The sequence below is a fragment of the Caretta caretta genome, chromosome 7 (assembly GCF_965140235.1).
Source record: "Caretta caretta isolate rCarCar2 chromosome 7, rCarCar1.hap1, whole genome shotgun sequence".
Lineage (NCBI taxonomy): Eukaryota > Metazoa > Chordata > Testudines > Cheloniidae > Caretta > Caretta caretta.
Genome location: NC_134212.1, coordinates 56,575,265 through 56,586,288, shown reverse-complemented (window position 1 = coordinate 56,586,288; position 11,024 = coordinate 56,575,265). Strand labels below are relative to the sequence as shown.

At 44.3% G+C, this 11,024-nt stretch overlaps 1 protein-coding gene across 13 annotated transcripts in view; it reads left to right on the top strand.

The window, feature by feature from the left end:
- The first annotated feature begins 744 nt into the window (after positions 1-744).
- Positions 745-11,024, top strand: part of GBF1 (golgi brefeldin A resistant guanine nucleotide exchange factor 1) — a 180,616-nt gene continuing 170,336 nt past the window's right edge. For 8 of the 13 annotated variants that reach the window (XM_048856299.2, XM_048856295.2, XM_048856294.2 and 5 more), the window contains exons 1-3: positions 1,003-1,090; positions 6,186-6,291; positions 9,479-9,545. In XM_048856299.2, the coding sequence (XP_048712256.1) occupies positions 1,014-1,090; positions 6,186-6,291; positions 9,479-9,545 (250 nt within the window). In that variant the 5' untranslated portion in view covers positions 1,003-1,013. Of the gene's footprint in view, positions 981-1,001; positions 1,091-6,185; positions 6,292-9,478; positions 9,546-11,024 lie in introns of those variants that run through there. The other 5 variants (XM_048856300.2, XM_048856288.2, XM_048856297.2 and 2 more) reach the window with 2 other exon arrangements.

Sequence of the window (11,024 nt, the reverse complement as noted above, 5' to 3'; positions counted from 1 at the left end):
TGGGACGGTCTCTGCCCAATAGTGGTTACAATCTAAACAGGCAGCACAATGGGTGGGTGAGGCTAGCGAGGAGAAGCAATCCATCCAGCAGGCAGTGCCAGAGGCAGAGCCCAGCTCTCCTGGGAGCCCTCCAAGGGCTCTGTCTGTCAGTGCATGATGGCAGCTGACAGAGGGTGGGAGGGATAGCTCAGTGGTTTGAGCATTGGCCTGGTAAACCCAGGGTTCTGAGTTCAATCCTTGAGGGGGATTGGTCCTCCTTTGAGCACGGGGTTGGACTAGATGACCTCCTGAGGTCCCTTCCAACTCTGATAGTCTATGAGCTGCACCACCCCTGAGCTCAGACTGGGAGCTGCGCAGCGCTGCCTGGTGGCGCCACCTCCGGGGAACCTGGGACTTTTTACACTCGCTGTCCTGCGAAATTGTTCCCGGACTAGTCGTTTCCGGTGGCGTTCGATGTACCCATAATGCATCGCACAGGACACTACTGCAGATCTACCACACTTGTTTCACCCTCCTTTATTGTCCCGACTCCCCAGGCACAGTCTGTTCTCGCTATTGGGAACTCTACTGCTAACTCTATTTACTTTAATGTGATTGGTTCTCCTCCCTGTGTCATGGGGGGCGCCGGCCTGCTGGACTTTGGTCCCGCCTCCTGTCTCAGTGAATTGTTGTTATTGGGTAACTCTGCGCCTGCTTCGCCAGGTTCGTGTTCTGGTTGGTCAACTGGCTTGTTCGTCGGCGCAGTAACCAGGCAGCGGGTTAGATTGAGTCCGTTTCCACGTCAGTTAGAGCAGAGCGCAGCCAGCTGGCTCCTCTTGCTTGTCCCTCACTGGCCTTTGCTCTGTCTCTGCCCCGCGCAGCCCTCAGCCGGCCGGAATCCCTGCTCCGCGGTCGCTTCTGCCGCAGCGCCGCGCGCCGGCCAGATATGTAAAGCAGCCGCCGGCCCGCTAGCAACAGGCGCCGCCATTTTGGATGCGGGGGTCAGTAGTGACGGGTGGCGAGCCCCTATCGCGATGTTGACGCGGCGCGGAGATCACGCGGGTGGGGAGCCCCGACAGCGCGGGCGGGGGCAGGCCGTGGGGCTGTCCTGGTGAGCAGCCGTGCGCGGACGTGCCGGGGCTCGAGCTGGGAGCTGCTGGGGGCGAGGCGGCGGGTTGGGCCCTAGGGCGGTGGCGGCGGGGTGAGCTGCGAGGGCTCCGGTTTTGGGTGTATCCTGGGCAAGGTGCGGGGCGTCGGGCCCAGCCATGGGGGAGTGTCCGTGTGTCCTGGGCAGGGTGCTGGCAGAGGGGTGCGTGGGGCAGCTCGGCCCAGCCATTGGGGGTGGGGGGTGGGAATGGTGTGTCCTGGGTAGGGTACTGGTGAAGGGGGGCTCGGCCCAGTCATGGGTGTGTGTGTGGTGATGTGTCCTGGCCAAGCTCCAGCTGATGTGGGAGAGAACATCTTGCCACAATTTCCTGCTGTGATATTTACCCCATCTTGAAGCCTGGGAGGGGGGAATCAGTCCTATCTTTCTCTTGTGTGAACCTCCTTGGCTACAAGGAGACAGAAACATATGTCTCTGCCAAGTGGTTTTCCTCTTAATGTATCAAGAAGTAACTGTGGGGCAAGGGGCAGTCTTGCCTTGGATGAAACTCATTCAAAGGTAAATGCAGATTAATCAAACTCTGGCCAAAGTAATATAAACTAACCCTGTACACTGATTGGTTCTCTGCATATGAGATCCCCTGGAGGGGACAGACCTGGAGTCACTGGTCTGTTGCGTGATAATGTCTGCCCAGGTTGCAGCAGCAGTTCTAAGAAAGCTGATTGGAATTGTTCAGTGGGGAGAGTCACCTTCCCCTAATTTAGGAGGAGCAGAGATAAAAAAGGCTGAGTGAAGAGCAGTATGGTCAATCAGCAGGATGGTGGGATATACGCTTGACCAGATTCCAAACTCTAGGATTATTTAGGGTGGAAAGAGTTGGAGAGGACTTTTGTGAAGTGAGCAGTTATTGATGATTCACTGAATATGGGTAATTTAAAAAAGTGAAAGTGAAGACTACTTTACGCAACATATAGACAAATCTTTTTAATTGCTGGAGGAGGAAGGATCAAAGACAGTGGCCTTATTAGAGGGACAGTATCAACACAAGGCTTTTTGAACTGTAAAAGTAAAAGCTAAGACAGTTTAATCAGTCATAAGTAAGTAGAGAAAAAGCATTCACCCCTACTGTTTATGCTGTTTAATTTTTATTTTTCACTCAGTTTTGATAGTTAAAAGAGGGTATTCCTTTTCACTTCTTGGTTCCCATGTGCTAGCTCAATGCTGTTGCATTTAGGCTAACAGCAGCGCTGCAGAGGAGTTATACCACAGCCTTGCCTCTCCCTTATACCAAGTATTATGTTACTACTACTTTTGAGAGCACCCTAAACTGTCTCATAGAGTATAAATGCTACAATGTCTGTTCTGTGTCACCAGACCATAGCACAGTACAGTGAAATAAGAACCAAACCTCTTGGGTTAATAAAAGTACTCTTCTGCGTTATTTTTTTAGATATTAGGAAAAGCTTTCTAACTAAAAGGGTGGTTTAATGCTGTAATAGGCTCCTAAGGAAGGTTATGGAATCCCTGTCAGTCCAAAAGGTTGGACTAACACCTGTCAGGGATGGTCTAGGTTTACTTGGACCTGCCTCAGTTCAGGGGGCTGGACTTGATGACTTCTTGAGGTCCCTTCCAGCCCTACATATCTGTGATTTTTTTATTTTTTATTTTTTTGTCCAGTGTTACGAGAATTAGCCTTAAGAGGAGTTTCTTCAACTGTTTTGGCTCTTGCTGCTCCCAGTTATTGTACTGTCTGTAAAAAGCTCAAGTGAATTAGACTTCTATATGAAGATTGACAGGCAAGTGCAGGAGATATCACTGTATTGACTTGGTTTTTAGGTAGCCTGGCTAGCTGTGAAGTAGGTAGGAGTTGTTGATGTGATTTGTGGACTGAGGGATGTTCCCTAATGTTATTCCTTAATAGCGTTTTATCTGCAGTGGAACTTGACTGACTGCATCCTATTCAGAAATATTCAAATTGCAGTAGAACCCTGATTTTATGAACATCAATCTTATGAATGACTGGTTATTTGAACCATTTTTCTGCCACCAAAGTCATTTGTCTGCTGCCAAATGTGACTTCAATCCTTCAACCAATGTTCAAACAGCTGTACAGGTTTGAAAAGGCTGAGAGATTTGGTGGCAAAGATAATATGCAGTTCTCTCAAACAAAGAAAAATCAGCCATACTGTTTAGGTTTATCATTTGTATCAGTGAAAAATTAATAAATTAACTTATGCACCATATTTCCTGTAAGTTTGAAATGTTTAATTTTATGAACTTTGAACTTTTAAATACCCAGTTAATTCACAAAGTAGGTGATCTACTGTCTTCTTATGAACATTGCAGATCTGGCTCAACAGCAGCCTGGTTTTGAACTAAATCACCTTCCCCAATTGTAGAAGGGGATTGGATCCATTTCTGTGATTGATTGCTATCCATTGAGGTGGTTTCATTGGCATTGAGTCTGCAGGTAATTGGTATTCAGAAAGGGTCAAAAAGGTGATGGAAAGAGATGACTTGATAGAAATCTGTCTAACAGTTTAACGAGAGGATGGTGCTATTTCTTGGTTGTATTTCCCAAGGCACTAGCTCCCCAAAAGGACTCAAAATGGTTTCCCAAAATAATACCCCTGACTCTTGATGCCTGTACCCAAGAGATGTACGTATGTACTTGACTGTTGAGTAACCAAGGGCTCCATCTGGGTGTGAGATAGTATCATGTGCCTTTGATGGCACACATTTGAAGCATTTTTCAATGTGTAATTGTGATGTAAGAGCACACACAGGTACTTCAATTGATGATCATTTGGCTGCCAGAGGGCATTGCTGAAGGCTCTCATCAGCAGAATGATTTGGCAAACAAGAACATATGAACTGAAACTTGTAAACATTTCAGACCAATACTAGCCACTAGTGGGGAAGAAGACCCCCCCCCCCCCCCGATGTCCTTGTACTCTATATAGGGCACTTTCATATGTCGAATTGGTGTCCATCTTGAAGACACTTGGCTATTGCAGTAAAGAGGACCATGTAAGGGACTTTCTTCTTCCTCCCTCCACACTGCCCAGCCTACTGACTATGGGGGATTCAGTTCTTCTTCCTTCCTTCCTCTCTTTTCAAGTCCTGTTCCCATGTGAATAACTCCAATGTTTACTTTTGCTGCCACTCATGATGTTACTGCATATTAGCAGTGTTAATGGTATGACTTTTGTTATAGCTTCACTGCTGTCACTAAAGATCTGAATAAAGCTGCAGTGATTCTGAGTAGAGCTAGATTTAGGAAGACAGACCCTTCACCAGAAAGGAATATGTATTTGGGAAGGATGAGTTTTTGCTTCAAGAAGCTCAACACCTTAAAAGTAGCTGAAATTTAACAGGTGTCTAGTTTTTATAGATTTTTAAAGCCAGAAGTGGCCAGTAGGTCATCTAGTCTGACCTCCTGCATTACATAGGCCATATAATTTCATCTAGTTCTGTAATGAGCCCAATAACTTGTTTGAAGCATGTCTTCCAGAAAGGCATCCTGTGTTGCATTGGAGAATCCGCCATTTTCCTTGGTAGTTTGTTCCAGTGGTTGTTAATCACCCTGCCTGTTCAAAGTTCTACAAACAAAATTCTGAAAAAAACTTCCTTATCAGGGTCATTAAAAAAAAAAAAATCACAACATCTGACACTTTCTTAAGAGTCTGCATTTGATGAATTCTGTAATTGCTACACTATTGGCAAGTTAGGGATAATGCAGTAGGTTAAGTGACTTCGTGTGTGGTTACATGTTTGAAGTTTACAAATGTGCTAACATGACTAAAAATTCAGGTGATATAAACAGATTCTTATTTCAGATTCTCCTGTGCTAGTTCCACATCAATTTGCTTCCTCCCCTATATTGCTGTCTTTTCATTTTTTCCCTTTACACTCTTTCTAGGTGATCCACTCCACTCTCATGGTGTTACCATTAATACTCAGATTTACTTCTCTGTTTCCACCCCTCTGCTCAGTCTCTCAGCTCCTCCTGGATGTTCTGCTGACGTCTCAAACTCAATTTATTAAAAATTAAGCATCTCATTTTTGCGTCTAGTCCCTCTATACATCCTCATTCCTTGGCTCGCCTTCCAATTCTTACTCTTCTGAGTTTGCAGGCATGGTGTCCTGTCACTCTGGTCTCCTGATCAGTCCTGTTGCTTATTTGTTATAACCTTAAAATCAGTCTGTTATTACCACCCCCATTTTTTTATCTTTGTCCAGGCCTGGGTCATATCTAGCATTGATTACTGTAACATTGTCTTCTTTTATCCGTGTCTCTTCACTTCTGTGTCCTCACAGTCCATCAAAAATGTTGCTGCTGCTCCATGCCCTGCATGACCTCAGGCTGTCTTGCACTACATCCCTGCTTTTATCTGCTCCCATTTTCCCTCCCTTTGGTCTGTCCAGTTCTGTAAACCTTACTGCTTCCTTGATGTTGTCCTGCACTTGACTTCATGCTTTTCATGCTTGTGTTCTTCCTCCTCCTAAGGTGCTTTACCACCGTCATGTGAACGCAACATCTAACACAAATGGCTTTAATCTTTAAAAGTTTAGCATCCCAAGGAGCTGCTACTTCAGGTAAATCAAATAGCAGTAGCCTATATAAAGGGCACAAATAAGAAGTCTAAGGCTGTTTCCTATACTATATAGGGCTTCAATATTTACATAGCACTGTAGATGTGCATGGCGTTATACAATGGGTAAACTTGTACATATAAATAACAGGAATCCTTGTGGTTACTGGGAAATAAATGAGACAGGTAGCTCAAGTGCAGTTATTTATTACTACACTTATCCCCTGATGTATCTAGCTAGCTGCTTTGAATGCTTCTTGTATGGAAAAGCGTGGTGTCTTTCTCATAGTAAAATAACCGTATTGGTCTGCACATGGAAAACTGGGAATATACCCAAATGGTTCTATTGGGAACTCTCTACAAATATTTCTCGCTTGTCAATTGCATCCCTACCGTGTCCCTTACAGACCTGGGGACCAGATCGATTTCCTGCCTGAGGCATGGGGTGATTCAGTGTGCTTTATTTTGAACAACTAGGCATTAACCTGGATTCTCTTTATTGTTAGGACTGTCAGGATGGTGGATAAGAATATTTACATTGTCCAAGGTGAAATCAATACAGTGGTGGGTGCCATAAAACGCAATGCTCGATGGAATACTCACACGCATTTGGTAAGTTTTCTTGGGTTAGTGAGATCTGTCTGTGTTATGAAGAACCTAGAAACGATAAATTTTAATAAAATCAAACCTCCTGTCCCCTCAAACTAAAGCACCCTAGAGTAGTTTTCTAGGTAACACAAGAATAGTAATTTCCTATGGTTTGCTACTTTAGACAGCTTTGACCTTCTAACTGTATGTGCTTGTAAGCATGTATGTTTTACTGGAGAGCACCCGGAGATGAAGCTGGAAATCGATTGCCCCATGGGTTGGAAAAGTGACTGAGTTGGGGATGTGTGATTATACCCTCACATTCACTTAACATAACATTTTATTCAGACCTTTGTAGGAATCTCTTCTGGTGTCATAGGGAGTGTTTGAAAATACTGCCTGTTTCATTTTAGCATCATTTTTACATGCCTTTTGTGTTGTGCCGTGGCTGACAGTTTAAAACCATAAGAGCCATGAAATGTAAATTTGGGGCATAGAATAAGTTAATAAAAATGGGGCATTTTTCACCCTTTATGTGGTATGTTGTCACTTTCTTTTTGTCTGTCTTGTGACTATGCCATTGAATCATAGAATCATAGAATATCAGGATTGGAAGGGACCCCAGAAGGTCATCTAGTCCAACCCCCTGCTCAAAGCAGGACCAATTCCCAGTTAAATCATCCCAGCCAGGGCTTTGTCAAGCCTGACCTTAAAAACCTCTAAGGAAGGAGATTCTACCACCTCCCTAGGTAACGCATTCCAGTGTTTCACCACCCTCTTAGTGAAAAAGTTTTTCCTAATATCCAATCTAAACCTCCCCCACTGCAACTTGAGACCATTACTCCTCGTTCTGTCATCTGCTACCATTGAGAACAGTCTAGAGCCATCCTCTTTGGAACCCCCTTTCAGGTAGTTGAAAGCAGCTATCAAATCCCCCCTCATTCTTCTCTTCTGCAGGCTAAACAATCCCAGCTCCCTCAGCCTCTCCTCATAACTCATGTGTTCCAGTCCCCTAATCATTTTTGTTGCCCTTCGCTGGACTCTCTCCAATTTATCCACATCCTTCTTGTAGTGTGGGGCCCAAAACTGGACACAGTACTCCAGATGAGGCCTCACCAATGTCGAATAGAGGGGAACGATCACGTCCCTCGATCTGCTCGCTATGCCCCTACTTATACATCCCAAAATGCCATTGGCCTTCTTGGCAACAAGGGCACACTGCTGACTCATATCCAGCTTCTCGTCCACTGTCACCCCTAGGTCCTTTTCCGCAGAACTGCTGCCTAGCCATTCGGTCCCTAGTCTGTAGCTGTGCATTGGGTTCTTCCGTCCTAAGTGCAGGACCCTGCACTTATCCTTATTGAACCTCATCAGATTTCTTTTGGCCCAATCCTCCAATTTGTCTAGGTCTTTCTGTATCCTATCCCTCCCCTCCAGCGTATCTACCACTCCTCCCAGTTTAGTATCATCCGCAAATTTGCTGAGAGTGCAATCCACACCATCCTCCAGATCATTTATGAAGATATCGAACAAAACTGGCCCCAGGACCGACCCTTGGGGTACTCCACTTGATACCGGCTGCCAACTAGATATGGAGCCATTGATCACTACCCGTTGAGCCCGACAATCTAGCCAGCTTTCTACCCACCTTGTAGTGCATTCATCCAGCCCATACTTCCTTAACTTGCTGACAAGAATACTGTGGGAGACCGTGTCAAAAGCTTTGCTAAAGTCAAGAAACAATACATCCACTGCTTTCCCTTCATCCACAGAACCAGTAATCTCATCATAAAAGGCGATTAGATTAGTCAGGCATGACCTTCCCTTGGTGAATCCATGCTGGCTGTTCCTGATCACTTTCCTCTCATGCAAGTGCTTCAGGATTGATTCTTTGAGGACCTGCTCCATGATTTTTCCAGGGACTGAAGTGAGGCTGACTGGCCTGTAGTTCCCAGGATCCTCCTTCTTCCCTTTTTTAAAGATTGGCACTACATTAGCCTTTTTCCAGTCATCCGGGACTTCCCCGGTTCGCCACGAGTTTTCAAAGATAATGGCCAATGGCTCTGCAATCACAGCCGCCAATTCCTTCAGCACTCTCGGATGCAACTCGTCCGGCCCCATGGACTTGTGCACGTCCAGCTTTTCTAAATAGTCCCTAACCACCTCTATCTCCACAGAGGGCTGGCCATCTCTTCCCCATTTTGTGATGCCCAGTGCAGCAGTCTGGGAGCTGACCTTGTTAGTGAAAACAGAGGCAAAAAAAGCATTGAGTACATTAGCTTTTTCCACATCCTCTGTCACTAGGTTGCCTCCCTCATTCAGTAAGGGGCCCACACATTCGTGGCTTTCTTCTTGTTTAGTATCATTGGCTGAAATAGTATTTCAAAACCTGATTTGTTAAAAGATCACTAATGCGAGATTTTTGGTTCACATGATGTCCTCAGCCAGCATTTCAGTTTAGCAGTGCAATGTGTGTATGTTGTACTATATCTGTGATGCAATGTAAAATGGCACATGCAACACAGATGGTTCTAATCTAGCATAAATGGCTTTAATCTGTCAAATGGCAGGCCTTTTTTGCCTTCTTAGAAGCATTTCTTCATTAGTGCTTGGTGCCTTCCAGTAGGAGTTGTAGCTGTATGTGCATGCAGCTTGGAGGAACCTGTGCATGTGATCATAAAAACAGACCTCCTAAATTATGGCTATAGGAAATAGCTACTCTGGTAACTTTCTTACAGTGGCTCTTTTTTCAAGTTACCATTGCAGTGCCAAGTATCATTGGTGTGTTCCCATTATAAATCTCTCTGAGGACTAAATTGGTTCATAAGGATTTGCTATGGGTATTAACGTGGCATATATCTACCCTGAACTTTATTGAGTAGTGGAAAGCAAATAAAAATTCTTTCTTTCGACATAAAGCGAAAACAGAGTGCTGAGTCTTGAGAGGGCATTCTGCTCTTGACCCCCCCAAGCTACTCAGCCATGGAAAATTGAATACTTTCCCCTGATCTTGATGGAATAGGGAGGGACTGAAACTAATGAACCCAACCTACCTACCTTCCCCTCTTTGGAAAATCTCTCAATATGGTTTGTTCTGAAGGAAAATTAAAAGGAGATGATATCTTTGTGGACCCTGCATATCTTTATTTACTGTGTGATTTAGGTATCTATCTGTCTCATTAAGTACTTCCTTTGTTTGTGTAACCTGTAGGATGAAGAACGGGATCCCCTGCTGCACAGCTTTAGTCTATTGAAAGAAGTACTAACTAACATAACCGGTAAGTGCATATGTGCACTGTGTAGGTATGCATATCCAATAGAATGTGTAAATATGGTATGTCTGTACCTGGGCACAAATACAGCATCTTGTGTCTGGCACTTCTTACACAAGGATCCAATATTTAGTAATGGAAAAGCACTAACACGTTCACCCTTTATAGAAAATAGTAAATCAGTCCATAAATAGGGGAAATGCCTTTTTACTGGGAGTGTGTACACATGCTTATGACTAATCACATGCCATTTATGTGCTTATACCAGTTACTCAAACATCTTGCCTGTGTTGTTAGACTTTCATCCACCTGAGAAATGTTGGTGTCTAGCATACCTGCTTGTTCTGAGGTATGGTATTGGTTTTATAACTTTTTCTGTAGCATTGGCTAATGAATCTCCAACCCCTTGAAGTTATCGCATGTCCACATGCTCTGAGCTTTAGACCAGCAGTTTACCCTATGACCATTTGTTTTTTTATATATTGTGTTGTGTTTATGCAGTACATGTGAGGGACGCTTCAAATATATTTCTGTTCAATCTGTAGCCGTTGTACCCATGCCTCTCTGTTTTCCCTCATCTATCTCTATAATCCAGTATGTTTGTAGTAGTATATGAGATCAGTGCATAAACATATGTAGTCTTTCTGTCCAAGCTGTGATAAGTGTTTTGTTCCTGTACGTAGTTATGAGTGACAGGAAAATTCTGCTTGGAAAGGAGCCTCCCCATTATTTGATTTATTCCTCCTCCTATCTCTTAGGACTGCAGGTTTGGTCACCTGCTGCCTGTAATTAATGGCAAACAGACTGCAATTTCAACATAATCTCCTGGGTTCAGGGATGAAACCCTGGTTAGCCTTGCACTGAATGGAGGCCAACAGCTGTGATAGATGTTCCTGCAATGACTGCTAGAATTTCACTATTGCTCTTCCTTCTTTCTGGAAGTGAACCTATGTGGATTAATTTCCCTGAGCTTTGAGAGGACAGGTCACTCTTATATGGTACATATAAACAAGTCTGATAGGACCTGATTCTGCGCCAGAATTGGTCATTGGTACACATTTAATGGGCCAATAGCGAGTGAGCCCTGCTAAATTTTTTTTTTTTTTTCCTGGAGCAGAATGTCTTCTTCTCACTAACATAGTCAGGGCAGTTGCATTACTCTAAGCTAGTCATCTGTTGGCATGAGCCTTTTCCTCTCAGACTCACAAGTCAGGTGTGTATTCTGTTAAATCTCACCCAATCCCATTGTCTCATGACTGAACATAACAGAAACAAACTTTGCAATGACTGCTTCACTACTGAACTCTGTCTAGAGTCACAAGCATGTTAAGCTTATTTTGAATTGGTCTCTGCACATTCCCACTGGTGGGCTTTACTCACTACTCTTTTGGCACTGAGTTTAGGAACCCGCTAAGAAAGCAGTGTTTGTTGAAACTCCAGGAGCATCACCTCCCGGCACCGAAGAGAAGTTATTAGGAGTGAGTC